The following is a 22,259-nucleotide window of genomic DNA, read 5'->3' as shown; positions in this document are numbered from 1 at the left end:
AACGGACGCCGGCATTCACTCACCGTCCGGTTTCTTCTCCTTGAAGCACTCGAAGCGGTACTCAATGCCCAAGTTTTCCAGAAATTCTTTAACATCTTCCTCCTTTTGAAAATCGTAAGGCATTTAACTGTCACTCGCCAACAAACGACGCTAGAGAGACTAGAATATTGTTCCCTGAGGTAGTGCGGTCTGCTCAATAAAACACGCTTTATTTTTTTTTTTTTTTTTCGTGCAGCACGCCGAAACATGAACGGAACTGGAAGTTAAGGAGCCTTCACCGTGTAGAGAGATGATACCACAACACAGACGCCACGTTACGTGCAAACACAGAAGTAGAGAGCATGGAAAACTTCCACAGTAGAAGCGACAGCGTAGAGACAAATAATGTAGTGAAACAACAGTTTTAGGTTGCGTTTAGTGCTATATTTCATTACGCATTCTGTCCAGCCAACGCCTCCAACTCAACCACGTCCAACGCGAGACAGATTGAGGTCTGTAGCACACGGATGAGCGCGGTTCGTGCTGCTCACGTGCCTCGGCTTCGTCATCGCTCTAGGAAGTCAAGGTGAACCGCTTGTTATATTTTGAATTTTTTTTTACGCGAAACTGCTCGAAACGCTAGCGCTGCTCGCTTCGTGCACATATACGCTGCGCGCGGCAATCCGCGGAGCCCGTCGACGTTTCGCTTGTGGTCGCTAGCTGAAGCGTAGTACGTGTTTGGATCGAAAAAACTGGCTCGCCTGCCTTCCGAGTCTCGCAAAAGCCTCCGTCGTAAGCGCCCGAAAGCAGACGACCAACTGACATCGCAGACATGCAGGCGCTGCCGCGAGCTCTCCTAGGACGATCGCGGCATTGCAGCGGCTGCCTTCGCGCCAGTACTTCGGCACCGGGGTCGCACGACGTCGAGACCGACACGTCCAAGAGCCAAGAGCGCTTCGGCAAGCACGACGCGAGCGAGGTCGCCTTCAGCCCGACCCGCCTCGAGGACATCACGCACAACTACACGAGGGTCAGCGATGACGCAGCGGCCGCCTCCGTCCCCGCCGAGCACACTGGGGAGAACACGGACGCCTTCAGCTGCAGTAGCAACGTAAACCTCTACGCACACATGCAGAGCAACGTGCCCGAGCCTTTCGAAGCAGAGGGCACGTCGCCGACCAGTCTCAACATGCCCGGAGGTGGTGGAGAATCGACGTCGTACATGTATCTCTCGGGAAGGCGCAACACCGCCAAGTAGGCCCGGTCGTCTGCTACGCCGCAGTCGGTCGCAGACATACCACCAGTTTCGGTGTGTAGTGCATGCAATATAGCGGCTTCACTGCGCTACTCGCCACTTTCGCAGTCAACGCGCTTTCAGATTTAGCATATGATGCATGCAATATGCGATGTCGGCGATGCATGTTAACGCGTTGGTATTACGAGTCTCATATGTCGGCAGTTGAGAGTTTAATGCGTTGCAGAGATTGTTTTCGCAGGCGTCTGCAGACGCATACTCACCTCAATATGGAGTGTACTGTCTACGACTTGTGGGTGTGATATATTCATAGTAATAAAACACGTTGTCGTTGCGAATGAGTCATTTATTTTCAACACGCTATAAACCGCGTACAGGAACAGCAAGCATTCGGCAAACCCGCAGTGCAATTCGCCCAGACCGCATAACAGTGCGCGAATACCACCGCATATTGCCAGTTTTCTTTTTTTCTTTAATCTCTCTCAATTACAACCATTCTTGCTCATCATTTAATGCAAACTTATCCTGTACAGAACAAAAAAAAGTATCAACACAAAACACACGCCCTTACTCCCAAAGCACAAAAAAAAAAAAAAAAAAAAAGACACCGACCGTCGAAGCAGCAGCTGCTCATGACCCGCCCGGAAACAGAACGCTGACGTCACGCGAAGCACCGGTGACCGTCAAAACAGGTAGGCCGTCGCCTTCAGTCACGCGGGTGGTTGTGGGGTTTCTGCTCGTTACTTTTATTTATTAACCCCTTTTGCTCTCACTCCTTTAAATACCCCCTCATTAAAAAGTGAAAAAATGAAAAGGCGCAAAGAAGCTGTCTCGAACGCACGCACACCAGAGTTGTCACTTTGTTTTCCTCCCTTGCTCCATTTGATTTGTTTTCATTTTTTTTTATGTTGGGCGAGCAGAAAACCGAAGATGGGGTCGAGTGGGGGACCCGCGGCTTCGAACGGAGGTCTGTGGGATAGGAGGGCTTAAGGCACGGCGTCGAGAGGCGTCAGTCGTCGTAGTTTTGCGAGAGCAGAAAGTTGGCGGCCAGGTTCTCGTTCTTGTCGCAGGCGAAGTAGGCCTGCACGACCAGGTACTCTGGAAAGCCCAACGCCTTCAGCTGCGAGAACGAATCGACATTCATCAGTAGTTGCTAAGGCAGAACATGCAGAACATGCAAAACATGACAAAAAAGCCACACAGCAGTGTTCCATGCTCATTGGAGTGAAGAGCGAGGCTAGCTGGAACAACACCGTGATAACTCAACGAAGCATTAACGAAAAGACACACGCAGATGAAGAAGGGAACACATTGCGCACTTATTGTATATGTATGTATGTGTTCCTTCGTCTTAACTATACATTCTTTTTAACGGTGCGAAAAGCAGACACCGCACAGAACACGACACACGCAAGCGCCTTCGTCTTTGTGTATGTCTTTTCGTAATACTTACTGCAGTTTTCACGATGGCATACACCTACTGCATGAAGTACGGCATCCAAGCACGGGAGCTCTCACACACCAGAGGGGCATATTTTGGACTGATCACTGTTGAGCTGCCTGCCATGTCGACCGTAACCCTTCGAAGCAGTGCACAGGCAAACGATACAAAATAGTGTGGAACAGAAGCACGCTATTGCTTCCATTGCATCCACTTTCACAGGCTTAGCCAGCAGACGTGAACCCAAAAGTGACAACCCCTTTAGTTATTAATAGGGCACTGAACTGTCTACTTGGACATGGTGAACCACGCAACACCAGTTCTCCCGACATGACTTAATTGTCTACAAAAGAGAGAAACAACAAACAGAAGCAGAGGCACCTTTTGTAATGAAAAAAAAAAAAATGTAATTATATTCCGGAGTTTTATGTGCCAAAACCACGCTACGAGACACGTCACAGTGGGCGACTCTGGATTAGTTTTTACAACATGGGTTTCTTTATCGTGCACTCATGTACTGTGCATTGGGCGCATCTCAAAGAACCCCAGGTGGTAAAAATTAAATAGGAAAATTAGTTCAACAGTGGTGGTATTCCAAGAACACCTCATTTGGTCAAACACTACACATGTCAAATACCAGTACAGTATATTTCCGTTAATTAGATTCCGACCAAAAGTCTAGGCTGGCGCCCTTACATTTCTATGGGCCCAAAATTTCATCATTTATGTCCTGAAATTAGCCTTTGCGGATAAGTTGAAAGTGACTGGTGCTCACACATGCACCCGCTCCCAATGGTGACAGCAGTTGAAGACTTCGCTGGCAGCATTTAGGGCACAGTGAATGTGTGTGTCGAACATGTGTCATCTGCCGTCAAAAAACGCTCGTTTTCGGCCTGCCCCAGGAAGATTTTAAAGCATAAATGGTAGCTCACAATGAATTATTACAGTATTTACCCGATTCTAACGTGTGCCTTTCTTCCAAGAAAATTTGTCCGAAAAATTCCTTGGACAGCGCAATCCGATACGAAAACAAAATCACGTTCGCAGCGTTCAATTGCCAGAGCCAGCCTAGCCACAAAAGACCTGACTGCGGTTTGCTTTTTCCCGCGCTTCTCGGCGCAAATGTCTTTCGTGGCTCACACTGACCAATTCAGTATTTCAATACTGCACTGTCTCGGTGTCCCCTTTAAGAAAATTGGCTACGAATCGACAACAGACCCTCTCGATGGCCTCTTTGTCCTGTGGCGTGACCTGGCCGTAGTTGACTTCGATGGGCGCTCCTCCGCTACCGAGGCCTGCAAGGCCACCAGCCGGCGCACCACCACCACTGCCCTGGCTTCCTGCACCCGGTGGCGGGCTCGGCTCGTTCAGCATTCGCACAAACGCCTCCTGGTTCTGCACAGAGAGAGACAAGGTGCCACTTCACCACCAGAACCTTGCCATCTCCACAAAGACAACACGAACTAGAGTTGCCATTTCAAAACCAATTGCAACGAAATTTCACTTTGGAAAAATTTGTCGTAAACGAGCAGTATATATTACTAAAGCAACCTTGGCAAGGCTGTAGAGCTGGTAATTGCATAGTTTTTTCTCGTTAGCAGCTATTAAACAGCACCTAAGCAGATAACACGTGCACCCGGTGGTTGCTGCTATGACGCAAGTGCCAGCACGACACCTCAGAGACTTTTCAGTGCAACTCGGACGCTGCCTTATCACGGAGGTCAGGCCCCAGGAGTCACGTCTATCACTTTCAGAGAACGGAAATGGCGTTTTCTTTTTCCCTGTTTTGGTATCCAAAGCGGCTGTTTCTGCGACTTCTTCGTGATGCCTCCACTCATATTTCAAACATAAAATCCTGCACGCAGGCTTCTCTTACCTACACTATGTTTAACTAGGCTTCTCACGCGGTCTAAGTTTTTGTTGCCGTTGGCCTTCGGTAAAGTTTTCTTCTACCCACGCACCGCTTCAAGCCCACACACACACCCCCAGCAATCTTGCAGTTGCTGCTGTCGCAACTCTATGTGTGCGTTCCTAGTCTTTGTTTTTAAAGCAAAGCCTTCTTTGCAAAATCCCCCCCCGACTTTGCTGACGATGGCTGCTGCTGCTGCATGTCCCGCTGAATAGCACACACACATGGGACGGCACTAGTATTACGGATCAGCGTATACAGTCCATGCTCGTTAATAGGGGTGAGCGAATGTTCGAAACGTTTGAATAACGAATCGAATAGTGTCCTAATTGATTCGGTCTTTGAAGCGAAATAGCCACTATTCGTAATGGGAATATTTTGCAAACACTTTTTTTTTAATGCTCCACAATGTCAACACCACCCAATTAAATGTAAGATTGGAGCAAAGTATAGTACATTTTCACTTCCGCAGGCAACGTCACTTAGGTAGCCGTACTTTGCAGGCTGTACAGTGATCATTCGCACTCTCTGTGCATGCAAAGAAATTACTTGTTTGCTTCTAATGCTCCAGTTGTGCTTTTAATAAACACTTCATAACATACTATACGTAATGATGGAAACTTGCCTAACTTTTATAGGATGTTTACATTGTTATATATTAATTGTGATCACAGCTATTGATTATTCGAAAACTATTTGATATTTGATTCGCTTTTTGCACTATTCGATTCGTATTCAACTCGGTCTCAAAGATCGCTATCCGCACACCTCTACTCCATCACAACAGACCATTTTTTTCACTTAGATTGGTCTGCCTATGTTACGCCTGCAACAACTATTGCTTTCAACTGGTGCAAAGAAGGCTACAGTATAGACCACTTATAACATAACCGCTTATAGTGCAGGACCGGATATAATACGGTCTTTTCAGACTCCCGTTAATTTTCTCGTAGCACTCTATGCATACGCGTATTGCTTATAGTGCAGTTGCGGGACACGAAATACCGGTTACAGTGCAGCTGCCTGGAAGTTCGGCAGTCAACCTAGACGGCAAACGCTCCCCTCAAGCCACAAATACCGTATTTGCCCGAATCTAACGCGTACTTCTTGTCCAATAAAACAGGTCCAAAAATTGCGGGTGCGTAAGAATCGAGTACTCAGTGCCATGTCTGGAAAAGCACTGCAACTTTCACGTCTCCCAAACAAACGCGAAGACGAAGGGAGCACGTTTCAATGTTTTACTTTACTGTAAACTTGGCGTGTTTGGAGTGTTTCTCAGTGTGAATATGGGAAAATGGCGAAGAGGCTATGATCATCGAAGATAAATTTACTTGCGAGAAACGCCCTAGAAGTGTCTTGCAAAGAAAAGAGGGAAAGGATTGATTCACTGTAAGACTTCTTTCATGCAAAATAACTCGAGAAGGGCGAGGATTGCATACAGTAAATGGTTTTCTATGCTGAAAGAATGATACCTGACAACAGCTGTTCAGGGTTTCAGTGACATAGTACAATTCACGAGTGAAGAAGCCAAAGATGCCATCGAAATTCAAGTAAGCGATCACTTGTTCCATTTCTGCATATTCCAGATGCAAATAGAGACAGCCCTTTCGTAAGAAGAGTGACACACTTGATTTCCTTGGAGCCACTTGTGCAGACAGCGCCAGAATTAACGGTGTGCCCACATTAGCAGCACGGCAACTCACCACCTGCCGTTTGCGGTTTGCAGACCACCGGCCGACGGCAGTCTTGCTGGAAAATGGTGAGATTTCACTATCACACAAAGGATCCCGATGCGAGATCTTTCTGTGGCATAGTGACATGGCTATTCAGTGGCAGGAGCGGAAACGGCTACACTCGGGTGTTGCCGGTAGCCTCACTGCCACTGATCGCTCGCCACCGATATTGTTGCTCGGCCTTTTCCGGTTCGTTTGGAATCTTTAGATGACGGCGCTTCAGAATGAACTGCCAACACTCCCAAGCTGCGATGTTTTCTTACTGTTGTTGCCACCTTATCGTCTCCTCGCAATAATTTCACACGACGAAGAAAACATGCTGATACTTGCAGCAGCGCTAACTGTGATGCAACAACAACTGAGATGGTTCGCCGTGCGCCGTCAGCAGCTGTGCACTGGAGCTGAACTTGACTTGTATCGGAACGCTCACTGGAGCTAAATGTTTTGAGTGTGGACATCGCTTTTAACAAACTTTACTCTAGCGGACATCATTTTTCCTGGAATAGAAGCTGCATAGCCAAAAATGCCTATGTTTGTGTCGCTGGTCGCGGCGACGCGCTGGTGTAGTGTCGATGGACTGTTTCTGCAGTCAACACGAAGTGTTAATCGTTTATGTTCGCTGTGAGATTGTATGATTAGCATTGTCATTTTCTGCCTTTTCGTTTTGTCACCAGGCACTGTGAAAGGCACACACCGCTGGAAACCCAGTGGGCATTTAAAGAACCTAGTTTGTTGCATTTAACCATGTTCAATCCGGCTGACACGAATATTGCTCTTAGTGCTCCCGTAAGAAGTGCCAGTTGCACTAGAAACATGTCCTCAATCATTCCCATTTCTTCTTTTTCCAATAAGCTCTATAAATAGTTGAAATGGCATTCGATCACACCTGCTTGAATGCAGCGTCGCCATGAATCTTGGTCATAGTCTTTACGAAAAATAATATAGAATGATAGGACCATATATATATATTATAGCTTTTCTAGTTGTGGCAATTAACCACAAAGGAATAACGATGGCTTTCAAGCTTTCTTTTTCCCAGCTTTTGCACGTCCCCCACCTGCTGGTCATTTTGTTCCGTTTGTATGACTACACAATACGTGCGATGTCCACAAGGGGGCGCTGTGTGTCAGTTCGGAACTCTAGTGCTGGTTCCCCATAGTATACAGCACCACCGAAAATTGCAAATTACAATGTCTTGAGATCATGACAGAAATTCGTTGGCGTTAAGGCCCAACCACAAGGAACGGATTTCCGACGGATTTTCGGCGCCGGCGCCGGCCGGCGGCACGCGGCGTGGACGCTCATTGACGGCTCTCAACCACAAGAGACTCTCGGCGTCGACGTATTTCAAGCGTGGCGCAATGTGGCCAGATCCTTGGCCCCGAATTTAGCCGGACAGTTTTGCAAAATGTTGCGCTAACAGAACAATTGTTTTTACTAAGCAAGGACTTCTTGTACTTTTAAAACTTCATAAAAATTGTCCGTAGCTCTAGTGCAAACATATACGCGGGTTGTCTGTGCTGAGACGACCGGCTCGGTTGTGCCCGCATCACAGCCGACGGCGCCGCTAATATCAGCGCATTTTCTTCTTTGTGTATAATTATAGCGAAGAGCGACAACAACGGTGAGAAAATATCGCGGCTGGTGAGCGTAGGTGATTCATTCCGAAGCGCCGTCAGCTTAAGCTTTCGAGTGAGCCGGAGAAGGCCTAGCGACGATATCGGCGCCGCCGAACGATCAGCGGCGGTGAGGCTGCCGTCGGTGCCAGGGTGACCACCCCTCGGTCACTGATTGGCCACTTCGCTGTACAGCTGCAGCACAAATGGGTCCCGGTCCCATCCTGTCTACGGCAAGGAAATCTCGCCGCTCGCGAGCGAAACCACCGTCAAACGGCGACCCGCGAACGGCGAGTTGGCGTGCCGGTAACGTGGACGGGCCACTTCGGCGTTCCTTGCATGTCCCTGTCTGGAAAGAGTATACATCATTATCTATGATACCGTACAAAGCTGCACCACTTGTAATGGCCGGAGCACGCGCGGGCGATCGGCTGTTTGGGACGCAGACGAGGCACAGGCAATCGCGGACGATAACGCCGGAAGCTCGCTTTGTAAATGGCCTCCGAGCTCACTCACATGGCACGGTGCACCATCTCGGAGGCTATATTTTGTTTGTCTCCTGCGTCTACCGCCACTTCCGCCGTCAGCGCTGCAGTCTGGCCTGCTCGGTCTTGCGGCGCCGACCGGCGGCGCATTGTTCTCCACGCCGCCGGCCGCCGTCGCGTGCCGCCGGCCGGCGCCGACGCCGAAAATCCGTTCCTTGTGGTTGGGCCTTTAGACTGTGAGGCATGTTTCCCCGGAATATGTAGCAATTTATAGATGGGGGGATGTGGAAGTTTTGGGTATGCTACTAAAATACGCTAACATTGTCCGGAAGGGAAACCATGAAAATGGTAGATTCTCCCATGATATTGCATCCATGCATAACCTTAGAGGACAGCTTGATGCCATTTTGATTGATTACAGTAATGCTTCTGATAGTGTGTCAAAACAAACTTCTCATTAAACTCAAGGCAATAATTCATGCTACTAGGCTGGATACAGGACTACCTAGGTTCAAGAACCCAGTTTGTTGCACTTAACCATGTTCAATCATCTGATGTAAGTGCTACCTCCGGGGTGTAAGTGTCTTGGGCCCATTGCTGTTTGTTATCTATATAAAAGATGTTGAAATAATTGGGGGGCACCGGTCTATAAGACGTCCTTGTTCATTCGGTAAGCGAACTAAAAAGATTAGTGGCATTTCAATTTGATTTCAACGTGGGTCACGTGCAAGCGTATGGGTGCCATTCCTATATAGTATATATAATTGCGATAGCAATGATATGGACACTCCAGACACATTTCTGCCGCCGTAGTCACAGTGCGCCGTACGGTGTATGTGCGAGTGAAAGCATGCGACGGTGAGCCGAATCGCGCACAAGGGAGAAAAGCGGGAAGGCAGCGTGGGAGGGAGGCGGGGTGGCTTGTACTCTGGTAGCAACTGCGTAGTTTGCGAAGCGGCACTGAATCACGAGAAGAACCCGGTATCTCCATAGCGCACACACAATCCGTAGCAACTGCCGGAGGAGGTCAACCCAGAGCGCTTCACGTGGCCCCATAGCCTATTTTAACGACAGTTTTTCCAAAAAACGTATATAAGTTGTACTGTTCTATAAGATGCGCCGACAAAAAAAAAAAAAAAAAATACCAGAAAGAAAATGTGACTTATACACTGGAAAATATGGTATATGCCGATGACTGTTTGCTTTATTCTACTATAACTAGTAGTAATGATCAGTTGAAGTTAAACGAAGTCATCACCCGTTTTTTAATATAGCAGAATGTGGTAAATGTCACTTAATTTTAAGAAAACAGTTTGAAATTTTCAGACTTTTTCAAATAAAACATAACCATTACAATTTACATATTTTAATGAAGCGTAGAAACTTGTATGCGTTCATATGTTCAAATATCTTGCTTTCTCCCCTGATCCAAAATGGCATGCTCACATTAAACGTACCTATAACCAACAAGGCGTTGAGAAAATTGGTTTATATCGAAAGAAACTTAGCAACCAAAGAAAATATTTTAACGGCATATAGATCACTAATAAGGCCTCTACTTGAGTGCGCTTCGGCTGTGTGGTCACCAAATCATTCCAAAAATATAGACATGCTTGGGTCTATTCAGAAAAAAGTCATTAGATTTGTATATAATCTTTATGACTGCCATTTTTCGCGGACATCACATGCTAATAAAGCTGCTACTAAAACCTTTGACCCATAAACGTACTTGTGACCGTGCTGTTCTGCTACATAAAATTGTTCATGGGAAAACCTATGTCAATAGAAATATTGTTTTCACTAACCCTTGCTCTTGGCCCACCAGAAGTAGTTATTGTTTGAACACTCTTCCTTTGAATTTATCGCTCAACTGTTTTAAGTTTTCCTTTTTTTCACATACATTTGGGATTTGGAACGGCCTTGAGGAGTCCTTGTGCGAGTAACCGAATTATGAATTCGCCAACCATTGGCCTAATTATGTTCAATAATCAACTATCTCGTCCTGATATTGCTTTTTTCTATGTTGTTTCTTTTCTTTCTTTTTGCTTCTCAACTGTATTCTTGAATTGATTGAAAATATGTACGTACTCACTCCTACAATATCTTGCTATGCGAGATGGCAGTATATGTAAATAAATAAAATAATTTACCTACCCCTGTAACGCTAACAGGGTACAAAAGGGACTCAAATGCACTTTCTGCTCACTTAAGTTTTATTGCCAGTGCAATGCAAAGCCTTCGGGATCAGCATGCACCTTCGTTAGCCTGCATAATAAGCATATCATGCTGTGCGTCTCATTCGCATGTGCCCCAGTGCGCGGTAACACAGGCCATATCATGCTGTAATTTCTTGCTTTTAGTGTAGAAAAAACCCAAAGAGAACAGAAGAAAAAGTGCCAAACTACGAAGTGAGGTGGGGAGTGCTTATATTTTTATTTTTTGCTATAAACTTTATGTAATTTCATCTTATGCTTGTGTCATGTCAAACTAGTCAAGTACCTCTTCTTTTATTTTCTATTATGGCTTATGTTATCATTAACTGTAACCCAGCCGCGCCTCAAATGCTGACAACCTTTGACAAGTTAACTTGCTGATAACAAAATTCCAAGGAGAAATCTATAACCCATTCAGGCTGTCAAAAAAATGTTTGACCAGGTTACTTTTGCACAGACCAAAGGGCTTGTCACTGAGTTCTAAATGAACCATCCAACCAAACAAGAACAAATCTTGGCCTTGGCTGGATATATTTCACGATCAGCGCATTAAAAAGAATTTAGAGGGCCCCGAGCAACTTTTTCTGTTCTAATCAAAAGTCAATAGTACTCAAGGTCAAGGGGCAATGTTTATGAACGATCAAAATAAAATAAACCACCTAAATTGCTGGATAAACTGCGCACACTCTCGCTGCAGTGAAGCTTTGCCACATGATCCCACTTTCGATACACGAGCGACCGGCACTTCTAGTGATGGCCCTCGCATCCAATACTGGTAGCTACACTAGCCAGGCAACTACAGCACCTTCGTGTTGTAAATTGTGATATCGTAAAAGTAAAAAATACACGCAACTCTGTTACACATACAGGCTGGCAGCTCTGCCCCCCACCCCCCCCACCTCAACCCAACTTCGTCCACTCGAGATTTCCCAGCCCTATCGACAACGGTTCTCGGTACTTAAATACCGCTAACTCTAAGGCAAGATCATTATGGCATACGTGAATACGACAAGTAGTAGTTCAAAAGGTGTTGCTCTCCGCATCACTGAAACCAGCGTAGCGTGTGCACTGTGGCTGTCTCTGCTAAACTTTGGAGTTACACGTTGCAACTCTCGTTGAATGGCAGAGCAAGCAGGACATGGCAAACAGACGGGCAAACCCTGGCCCCCTACGGGAACCCGAACTGTTAACTCTGGAATAGCCCCCCCCCCCCCCCCCCCCCCTGTTGCTGCAACCTCTGTGGATAATTGCTACAGAGAAGTGGTAGCAAAGGGAAGGGAGTGAAAACTTGCCCTCGAGATGAGCTGCAGGAGCTGGGGGTTAGACTGGCCAAGCTGCTGCAACACTGCGTTGAGCAGCTGCGGGTTCTGCTGAATCACCTGAAAGCACCAATGCACACCGGATATGTAGTGGCAACGCAAAGCACGTGCTGCTTTGCATGCTCTGCCCTTCTATAACACCCTTGAGAGAACACTAAAGAGAAAATTCATTTCAGCCGTGTTAGCAAACTAGCCTTTTACAATGCCAAAAACCAAGGTTCGTACAAAACATTCGACTCAAAATTCAAGGATTTCATCGATGCCAAAAGCCAAAATTCAAGGCGGCTGAAACAAATCTTACTCGTGCCCATACACTAGAAAAAAGTGAAACCTCCCTCTTCTTAGCTGAAATTTCTTGTAGGTAAGCTGCTGCCAAGAGTTGGACACACACTTCAAGCTATTCAGGTGGCTTTACAAAGCTGAATTTCCCACTGTAATGATGTCAATCGCCTTCTAGCATTATGGTTAGTAGTGCCCGGCTTCAACCAAGAAAACACACTGCAAATTACTTTCCAACAGGATTTCTAAAACCCAGAGCTTGAATATGGAGCCACGATGGCTGCATGTGAACTACCTAGCAAAAGAAAGAAAGAAAAAAAAAAAAAAAAAAAAAAAAAAAAACAGACATGGTACGGCTTTTCGTCTAGCTCCACGATGACAATGGTAATTAGGCCTACAATCGGCAGCTGTGGACATGTCACATTGCATTACTTAGCCACACTCTCAAAAAAGAATATCTAGGATTGTTTCCCAAAAGACAAGGGCGCCAGGCATAGTCCCGTTGCAGAGTTTGTTACTTTTGAATGTTCAAAAGCTGCCCCCAACCCCAGTTCTCAAGGAATTTAAGCAGCCCATTTATTTTCAAGGAGATTTAAGGGCTCTCGCCTCTTTCAAAATTCAAGCATTTTCAAGGATTCAAGGAGGTGTGTGCACTCTGAAAAACACCACTCTTACTGCAAAAAGAGGCTTAGTAAGTCGGAAAAGATGCACAAGCAAATGATGAGCATTAACAGCGCACTGAAGTTGCCGCACCAGCTAATCATGAGGTCGTGGATTTTGACGACTTGGAAATTCAAGCAAGTACTTTGAAATCTGAAGCGTCACATTCACGTACTGGCACTGAGATTTCAGCGTTAAAAAAACAAAACAAGAAAACACACACCCCAGAGAGAGAGAACTGTCACCTTCATTTTTACTTCTAATAATTTCTAATGAAAATAGAGTTTTCAAAAACTACATTACCAGCCTTAATTGATTTCCATTCTCTTTAGTGTCCATTTATGAGATCTTGATAACCTCAACTCGCCATGGGTGATCATCACCTTCTTGGTTCATGGCAAGCCTGCTTGATTGCGAGTATTCCACCCCTTTCTGAAGGGCTCGTTGCGTGCAGGGGACATCAAGGGCGCGATCTTGTACACGTTACAAAATGGAACGGAGGCGTCCCGTTCCATCGAGCCGCACACGATTGGTCTATTTGAACGTAGCAGTTGAAATTGGCCAATCGTGTGCGGCTCGATGGAACGGAACGTCTCCGTTCCATTTTGGAACTCGTACAAGATTGCGCCCCAAATGTTGTTCTGCCTTTATAGCATACATGGTGGTAGACATTCCATCATTTTTACTACTTTTATTGAATTATGTTTTTGCACTTTTTGTAGTCATATTTGTGTTTTAACCACGTAATAACATGGTTAACAGCATCATCATTGTTATCAGCCTACTTCTATGTCCACTGCAGGACGAAGGCCTCTCCCTGCGCTCTCCAATTACCCCTGTCTTGCGCTAGCGTATTCCAATTTGCGCCTGCAAATTTCCTAACTTCATCACCCCACCTAGTTTTCTGTCTTCCTGGACAGCATATCTTATCACAAGCATATCACAAATAAAAAGGCATTATGGTACAGTTATGTAAAGATGGGCCACCCAACTACAACGACATTTCGGACCATGAAAAAGCCTAGTTTAAGATAAATGTAGATATAAAGGAGCCTCCGTGCAAAACTTCACGTTTCAAATACAAGTGGAAGTGCTTGCAAAAATAAGTTTTAATACGGAAACTGAAAAAAAAATATATATATAAAAAAAAAATAACAGCACCACTACTACTCGCCGGCATGACCTCAGAGATTTCAATGACGCACCCGTGCAATCTCGGAGGCCATGCTGCTGCGTAGCATAGCCCCTTCAGGTGCAAATTAAATCTGGCAATGAAAAAAAGTATTTTAACATCATTTTCTGCTTTCCATGTTTCAATAAAAGTCATTAAATGATGGAAGTATAAATTGTATTTTTTCATAGTTTTCCGTGGAGTCCACGTTTGTAGACGCGCCTTAATCCGGAAAAAATGTACTTTCTAGTTGGCTTAGCTAGGTAAGTGGGGCAAAACATTTTTCCCGTGACTCTTCCTTGATTATCTAAACATTTGTAATCTACTTTGCGTAGTAAAGATGAAAGCAATCATTCTGAGCCGACAGGCACAAAAACATGTGGTATTTTCGGCAGTGAATTCGCCTTTTCGCTCCGCATCCCTCATGGTGGCCACGCTGTGCATTTGATGTGCGCACGTGCTCCTGCCAGTGATCGTACCTGTCATACCTAATGGCAGCAGTCGGAAGTGATTGCGGTGTAGCCTTCTTGACAACAGGCTTACAGCTGTCATTACTTGGCCTACCGCGCTTTTTCGAAGCATTTCTGTTGCGAGTGATCAGGCTGTTCGCAGTGTCTGTTCGGAACGCCATCATGTGCATGGTGTTCCTCTGTAGGAGCTTCTCACACTTGTGTTCCTGAGGTACTCTAACCGGATGTTGCTCAGCGCAAAACACAGGAAATGAGAAATCTCACGGGCCAACGTATGCGCAAAGTCTTGCTCTGCGCATTCATCATTCGAGAGATCTGCATCAGATACGTCGTCATTTTGAATTTTCGCTAAAGGTTTGTTTACAGACTGGTCATCCACCTTCCTTCTCTCTACTGTATGCTTAGAAATGCCTGTAAAAAGTAAGATGTTTTGATCAATTAGCCAAGGGGCGTCATGTGCTATACAAGGCAGCTCGCTCGGAAAGGAGGAGGTGCCATGTCTACAAACGTGGACATTAACTTTCGGTAGTTGCGTGCGGCTCTCTTACACTTGGTACTCCAAGAAAACATAGTATTTGACAATCACGAAACATTGCATTTTACAAATAAACGACTTTTGGGTGTATTTAATAAAGTTCATACCATTAAAACAAATAAAAACGAAGAGCTGCTTACGGTTCGCACCGTAGAAGCTTGAAGCGGCCATTTTCCAGTGCTTTCTCATCATTATTTCTTATGTCATCAGGGCCATGGCGCCACTTGTCAAATATAGAAAGGAAAGACGCATTCGCCCGCACTTTTCAAACCACATTTTTCAATCTGTGTTTGGAGTTACGCGAATGCAAAGTTGGTGTCCACGTTTGTGGACACGTCGCTTGAAGGGGAGAGATACCCCGACTGTCTTGGGGTGCCACGACGAGCCCTCTCGCCATCGAGACACTCGGACTGCCACATGCTTCGATTGATCTCTGTGGTTCTCCAGGCATAGCGATGCGAGCCAGCCTGAGCGCCGGGCGTCCGCAGCTGCCTGAGGCATGCTAGGACTTACATCACAGCGACACCACTAGGTGCACGCATAGTCTCCTTAGGTGCTGTTTAAGGGCCAGCAACGTAAAAGCTATACAATTACCAACTCTGCGGCTTTGCCAAGATTGGTTCAGTGGTATATACCACTCATTTATAACAAATTTAGCCAAAGTGAAATTTCGTTTGCAGTTGGCCTTTGAGGTGGTAAAAACGTCCATTTTCAGCAGTAGAATATTTAAAGAAACAAGAGAAAAGACAAACTACGTGAACTTTACCACTTTTCCAATATTTGCAGGAAACCTTTCTCGCTACACTGTTGGATTCTGTCCAGGGCGAAACAGCCCACACAAAAACAGTGCGATGTGATGCTGCCACCCAAAAGCATTAGCAAGAGTGCCGAAATGTGATGCAAGTTTCTTAAGAATTTGATAATCCACCGGGACATTATTACCTATGAGGGATTGAGGAAGCCTGCATTTGCAAACAGTCGATGGTCAATTGTAGTCAGGTGAGCTCGCAATACTGGAACAAGCGACGACTGTACTATCTAATTTTTTTGCCAAATGCGACCCCCCAGGGTCTACTTATTTTATTGCTGATTTAAATTCTTCGAAAGAACCTATTTCGAAAAAAAAATGGTCGTAATTTTTTTAGGGTGACCGTGAAGTGACGAAAAAAAAAAAAAAATGTTTGTGTTGTACAATACACAATGTTTATTTATTAATAAGAAGATAAGTGCACTGAAAAATGGTTGTGTGCACGTCCGGAAACCGAAACAAGTGAGAAGCCTTCGTCTTATCGCCAACAAGGTGTGATAGAGCTTTAGTGGTCTCCAAAAAATTACACAATCTTCCCGTAGGGGAACCCTGAGTAGTATGCGAAGCAGCCATGGGGTCGACTCAAGTTCCCATTACGCGAGCCCTCGTTGCATCAGTAGCAGCTTCTCGGCGGCGTTGACGTTTCCTTTCGGCTTCGCGTGCCCGAAGTTCGGGATCGGCCTGTCGCCGCTACTGTTTCGTGGCAGCGGCTCGAGCCCTCTTCTCAACACTGCATATCTACGAAGTGAATGATGATGAGTGGGCGAAGCACCGGGGGATCATTCGGGCAAAACGCCGGAAGCGTTCTCCGGAAGCCAGAGCTTGGCGTACATGCGCAGTAGGGGTGTGGACGCTGCACGGCGGAGGGAGGGAGTGACATAGCGCCGTCCATAAGCTGCTTCGCATCTAAAAAAGGAAACGCAAGAACGGCAGCATCGTTTGTGTATATACGCGCCTGCCCGGGAACACGTTTAATCACGCCGCAGTGAGCGATAAATGATCGAGCAACAAGCGGTCACCCTTTGAGAGATTTGAAACCAGACAGCCATCAGTTTAGTGTGTGCAACAAGCGGGAGCCACCGCAGGAAAAAACTGAAACTTGCCGACACACCGTGCGCGTGTACTTAGATGCGCGAGCGATAGCTAATGCGCCATTGCCATAAAAAGAGAGAGGGAAATGTAGAGGCATCAGCGCAAGTAAAAAATTCCACGCGTTCCTGTCGAGTGGCAGCACATGCCAAGCCAAAGAAATGATCGGAAGAGGTGCGCTTTTTAAATGTCCAAACAATGACGTGCATGTACGTCATTGACCCTGAAAGGGTTAACAGGTAACGATGCTGAGTTTAACGAGTAGTGTGGTCATGGAAGCAGGGGTGTGTGAATATTAAGTTTTCCATTTGGAGGTGAATTCGAATAATAAAAACTAAGTGCAAATTGACGTATAGAAAGCTTTTGGATTATTTTTCTAATACGAATTATTAGTTCCACAAAAATGCATTTTTTCTTTCACAAATGAGCGGTATGAAAAAGCAAGCTTTTGCAGAGCAAATAATGTACAGGAAAATCATGCTTTGCAGTCAACAAAATTCTCCAGTACATTTGTTTCTTGACATTATCATAACTTTAGGTATTTAATGTTGTCACAAAGGAAGGATAGCTGCTTGACATGTTCGGGGAGCAGTGACATCCTTCTGCACGCCACAATTCCTTCAGACGCCCCCCCCCCCTCCCCCCCCAAAAAAACCCTGCTCACTGGACACAGTAGTATCTTGTAACGGCAGGTATCTCTTCCGCAAGTCAAGCCAACAGTGGGCACCATGCTTACGCCATCAATCACGTGGATCTTCTTTTTGGCCCAAAATTTCATCATGCACATCTTTCAATCTGTGCTTGTGGCTGAAGAAAATATATCTGGGTTCCTTGGTGTCAAAATTTTCCTAGCTGCTTTTAAAGTTAGATTTTTAATCGAGTTTGCCATTGAAGCACGCCTTTGCAACTGAACTACTTTAGAATGAGGGTCTAAAAACATTGCCAAGCTTACTACCTCATCAAATTTGTAGTTTGGGACCCGTGTTAAATCCAAATTAGTAGCACACACACAAGGTTTCCAGCTGGCGGCTCATGTTTAGATGCATGAAGCGGCAGCACAGTTTCGGTACTTGAGCTGAAAGTGTCGTAGCCATAAGCATCGCACAACAAAGCTGTACTGCGGCGAAGCTGACTTAAAAGTCAACAGCAACAACATTTTACTTTGGCTCAATTGGCTATAAATGCTAGCATATATTATCAACGTGATCTTGCCAAAGCCGCAGGGCTGGTTACTGTCTGATTTTTGTATGAACAGCCTATAAATAGCGCCTCAGCAGATGACGTGTGCATCCGGCCGTGAGCGGCAGTGATGCGTATATGGCGAAAGTCTTAAAACCTAGACGCAACTGCTGGTCTCTCAGTTGCGCCTAGGCACCCCAGTGCAACGCTCGCTCAACATTGGCAAGTTGATGGATATGTCTCTCTCAGCGTGCTTTCTAGAAACACTGCACACAAGATTTCAGCTGCTGCAAGAATGCCGACACATTGCGTGGCCGTCGGGTGCTCGAACAGATCCTTGAACACATGGCTCTACGCAAAGGGAGGCAGAACACGCCTTTCCTGTCCTAGCTTTCGGGGCACAAGCGTGCACCTCGCTGCAGCAGGCGAGTGCGACATGGGCCAGCCAATGTGCACAAAGCTTGTAAACTGCACTTGACGAAGCAGCACAGGCTACATTTTGCGAGCACAGTCACTTACCCGTGCTTGCCAAACGCTATCTTGAGATGAATATACCGTATAGTGCGGAATATAGTAGCCGACGGATTTTTCGGACTCCAAAAATTCGGACTTGTTGGATATTCCGGACTTCACAGATGTACCGTCAGGATTCCCATAGAGCTAATGCATTTTCGCGACCGATTTGTCGGACGAATCTAGGTGCCAATGTTCGATTTTCTGGACTAAATCGCTCGCTCCGAGCCACGCTACCCGATCTTGGGGGCCGCCATGTTGGATTTTCCGCTGGCTTGACCGGGCTTGGCTTCCAGTGCCCTGTGTAGCCTTCGAGATTGGTAGACGCACGCTATTCTCCCGTCTCCAAGGCCATGCCCACTCTTCCTTGGCTGACAAAACGTTCCAAAAAGCGGCACTTGCTTTTTTTTTTCTTTTTTCGGTCAGCTCAGCACTATCGTCATTATCACTTAAGCGGAATCTTTTTTTTTTATGTTTTGGTTGCGCCGTACCCTGTGTGCGGGTGAAAGCTTGCCTCGCGCACGCGAGAGAGGAAGGCGGCCGGAAGCGCGCGGACTTCGTTCGCTCGCGGGGCACAGGGAGAAGGCGACGGAGCCGGTGGGGAGTTGCGTTCAGCTCGTGCGTCTGCTGCCGCGCTGGCACCGTATCTTGAAAGCGATCTGCTATGTGGCCGAAGTGTGCGCCCGCAGGGGACTCATCTTCAAAGCGATCTGCGATGGGTACAAAGGGCGTGCGCCGAGTGCCAGTCGCTTCGTAATCGCTGTTTTTTTTTGTTCGCGTTGAAGCGAGAGAGTAGACAGCGCGAAAGTCTATTTGCCCGCGGTCATCGAGCGAGATGTGTTCATGTAACCTGTGCGGCGTGACACCTTGCTTATTTATTTACAACTTTATACGGCCGATAGAGCTAACATCCTCACTTCGTATTGCTGTCTATTAATTTGCTATCGCAATCGATGCTCCGCTTTTTGGGCGAATCTGCGACATTTTTCTTAAAGCCGCTCTCAGCCTCATTTTTTCTCTTGGGGGTGGGGGTTCGGATTGTTCGGTTTTTCGGACTGCTCGATTTTTCGGACTATTTTTCAGTCCCCGCGAAGTCCGTAAAATCGGTCGGCTACTGTATAGGTCGAGGTTTTTTTCCAAAAAATATTACTAAAAAGTCACCCCTCGACTTTTATACCGGTCCTTGGCACAATCTCAATTGTCGTCTGGCAACATGTGGGAGCCGCGGACCTTTTGGCATCCGCATCGTTATCGCCTCCATCTTGACCGATGCCCAACGTTGTTCAACCGACGCCATCTTCTCTTTTTGGTCTTTATTCCATGGTGCAGCTATCGGTCTTGGAATTGATTTCGCGACCACCTACAGAATGAGTACTGGTACTTGACGTCAGTTCGCCGTGGCATTGAAAATGAAAGTGATTGAATACGCGGAAGCCAACAGAAACATGTCTGCGCAGCGGCACTTCGGCGTTTCCGAAAAAAGCGGACGCAAAAAGGCAAGTTGTCTACGTGCAACGCTCGGAAGACTTCCTTTCGCGGGCGCCGCGCGGTGCACCCTGAACTTGAAGATAAGGTGGCGGATTTCGTCCGCGGGCATCACGCCAGATCCTTGCCAGTGACTTCGGAACTGATACGCATCAAAGCGATCGAGCTTGCCCGTGAATCAAGCCTAACGGCGAGAGCAGTTCAAGGGCTCCATCTACTGGGTTCGCCGCTTCATGCGACGCAAAGGATTCGCACTTTGCCGGCGCACATCTATCTGTCAGAAGCTGCCGGAGGCATACGAGGACAAGCTGGTTGAATTCCAGCGCTATATCATCCGTCTCCGGCAGCAGCATGGCTACATGCTTGGACAGATAGGCAACGCCGATGAAACACCGGTGTGGTTCGACATGCCATCGTCCACCACAGTGTGCGAATGTGGCGCGAAGAAAGTGAAACTGCTTTCGACGGGGAACGAACATTCGTGCTTCACAGTGATGCTTGCCTGCACTGCTGACGGCAGAAAGTTGCCCCCATTTATAATCTTCAAGAGGAAGACGTAGCCGAAAGAGCCGTTCCCGCGGGACGTTGTCGTTCGTGTGAACGAAAAGGGATATATGGACGAGGCTCTCATGGTCAACAGGATACAGACGGTGTGGAATCGGCGGCCCGGTGCACTCCTGCGGTGTCGGAGCATGCTCGTTTTGGATGCATTTCGCGGGCACTTGACCGCAGATGTGAAGCAGGCGCTCCACGAGAGGACGGAGCTCGCCGTCATTCCGGGAGGCACGACCTCAATGCTTCAGCCGCTTGATGTCGTGCTCAATAAGCCCTTTAAAGACCGGGTTTGTGAACTCTATAACCAGTGGATGGCCAGCGACAACCCAAAGACCCCAACCGGCAGGCTGCGCAGCCGCCCCTCACCACTGTGGCCACATGGGTGTCGCAGGCTTGGCGCTCGCTGCCCGACGATATGGTGGTGAGGGCATTCAAAAAATGCTGCATCAGCAACTCTTTGGACGGCACCGAGGACGACAGGTTGTGGGTCGCAGCTAGTGACAAGCAGTCGTCTTCAGACGAGAGTGCAGACAGCTCCAACAAATGAGCAGTGATGGTACACGCTGATGGTACCATGAATAAAACGAAAGTTTTGTGCCTAATAATTTGTGTGTCAACTTTCTTGCCTCAAGGTAAGGGGGTCGACCTATATTCCGCCTCGACCTATATTCCGCATTATACAGTAACTACTATGGGCCACGATGGCGCATGAAAAGCAAAGTTGTATTCAGTTTGGTATCAAAAACAGCTGTTTTGCGAGTTTTTCGTGACACTTGCGCTCGGATTTTAACCATCAAATTTTGCAGGGCGGTCACATGTATCTACAATATCTTAAACTAGGCTTTTCATGTGGTTCGAAATTTCATTGCAGTTGCCTTGGTGTGCATTTTAGGTATGCACATTTTGCTGTGGCGCACAGCACTCTGCTCACCTGTCGCATCTGCTGGAACTGTGGCTGGAACCGAAGGAAGGCCAGCGGGTCTTCAGGGTTGCCACCGGCGCCCTCTGCTGCCAAGGCATCGAGGAGTGGCCCGCCTGGGGCCCCGCCCCCACCACCACCGGTGCCTTGCTGCGACTGCGGCGATGACATGCCCGTGTCACTCGGCACGCTCCTAGGTGTGCCCTCCGACTCTTCCGCGGCACCGTGGCTCTCTTCTGCCGGGTCCTGCTGCGATGGGGGGATGCCCTGCACAGAGTTCTCCCCATCAGTAATCGGGGTTCTAGCATTTGAGACAGTCTACGGTTGATGGCTAAGACAGTTGACAGCTATGAAGATGGCTTCGAGCACAGGTAATGAAACACACCTGAAGGAAGTCTTTGCAAGTTAACGCCACCTATGCCAATATAACAAAAAAACTAAGAAAAACACGTTATTGTAACTCTTTAAGGACGAGACATATAAATACCCGAAGGAAATGTCTATTTTCCACTGAAATGAGCAAAATACAACGAGAATAAGCATATTCCAAAAAATTGTTTTTAAAATATTTTGCGGAAACTTTTTCATCAACAGCCTCCACCACCAGGCAAGAACACTGGAAGAAAGTATAGCCCCAAGCCATCTA

At 46.9% G+C, this 22,259-nt stretch overlaps 2 protein-coding genes across 2 annotated transcripts; one reads left to right on the top strand and one right to left on the bottom strand.

Moving 5' to 3' along the window:
• The first annotated feature begins 513 nt into the window (after nt 1-513).
• On the top strand, nt 514-1,572 carry LOC119433525 (uncharacterized). The gene has a single exon (XM_037700767.2). The coding sequence runs from the start codon at nt 812-814 to the stop codon at nt 1,235-1,237; it is 426 nt and encodes a 141-aa protein (XP_037556695.1). The 5' UTR covers nt 514-811; the 3' UTR covers nt 1,238-1,572.
• LOC119433526 (UV excision repair protein RAD23 homolog B-like) lies at nt 1,560-21,875 on the bottom strand. The gene is made up of 4 exons (XM_037700768.2): nt 21,626-21,875; nt 11,924-12,010; nt 3,894-4,070; nt 1,560-2,354 (listed from the first exon to the last, which is right to left on the bottom strand). The coding sequence occupies exons 1-4, from the start codon at nt 21,782-21,784 to the stop codon at nt 2,244-2,246; spliced, it is 534 nt and encodes a 177-aa protein (XP_037556696.1). The 5' UTR covers nt 21,785-21,875; the 3' UTR covers nt 1,560-2,243.
• Nucleotides 21,876-22,259: the final 384 nt, after the last annotated feature.

The sequence above is a fragment of the Dermacentor silvarum genome, chromosome 11, assembly GCF_013339745.2.
Source record: "Dermacentor silvarum isolate Dsil-2018 chromosome 11, BIME_Dsil_1.4, whole genome shotgun sequence".
NCBI lineage: Eukaryota > Metazoa > Arthropoda > Arachnida > Ixodida > Ixodidae > Dermacentor > Dermacentor silvarum.
The sequence above is the reverse complement of the archived record's forward strand: the minus strand, read 5'-3'. Positions and strand labels throughout refer to the sequence as shown.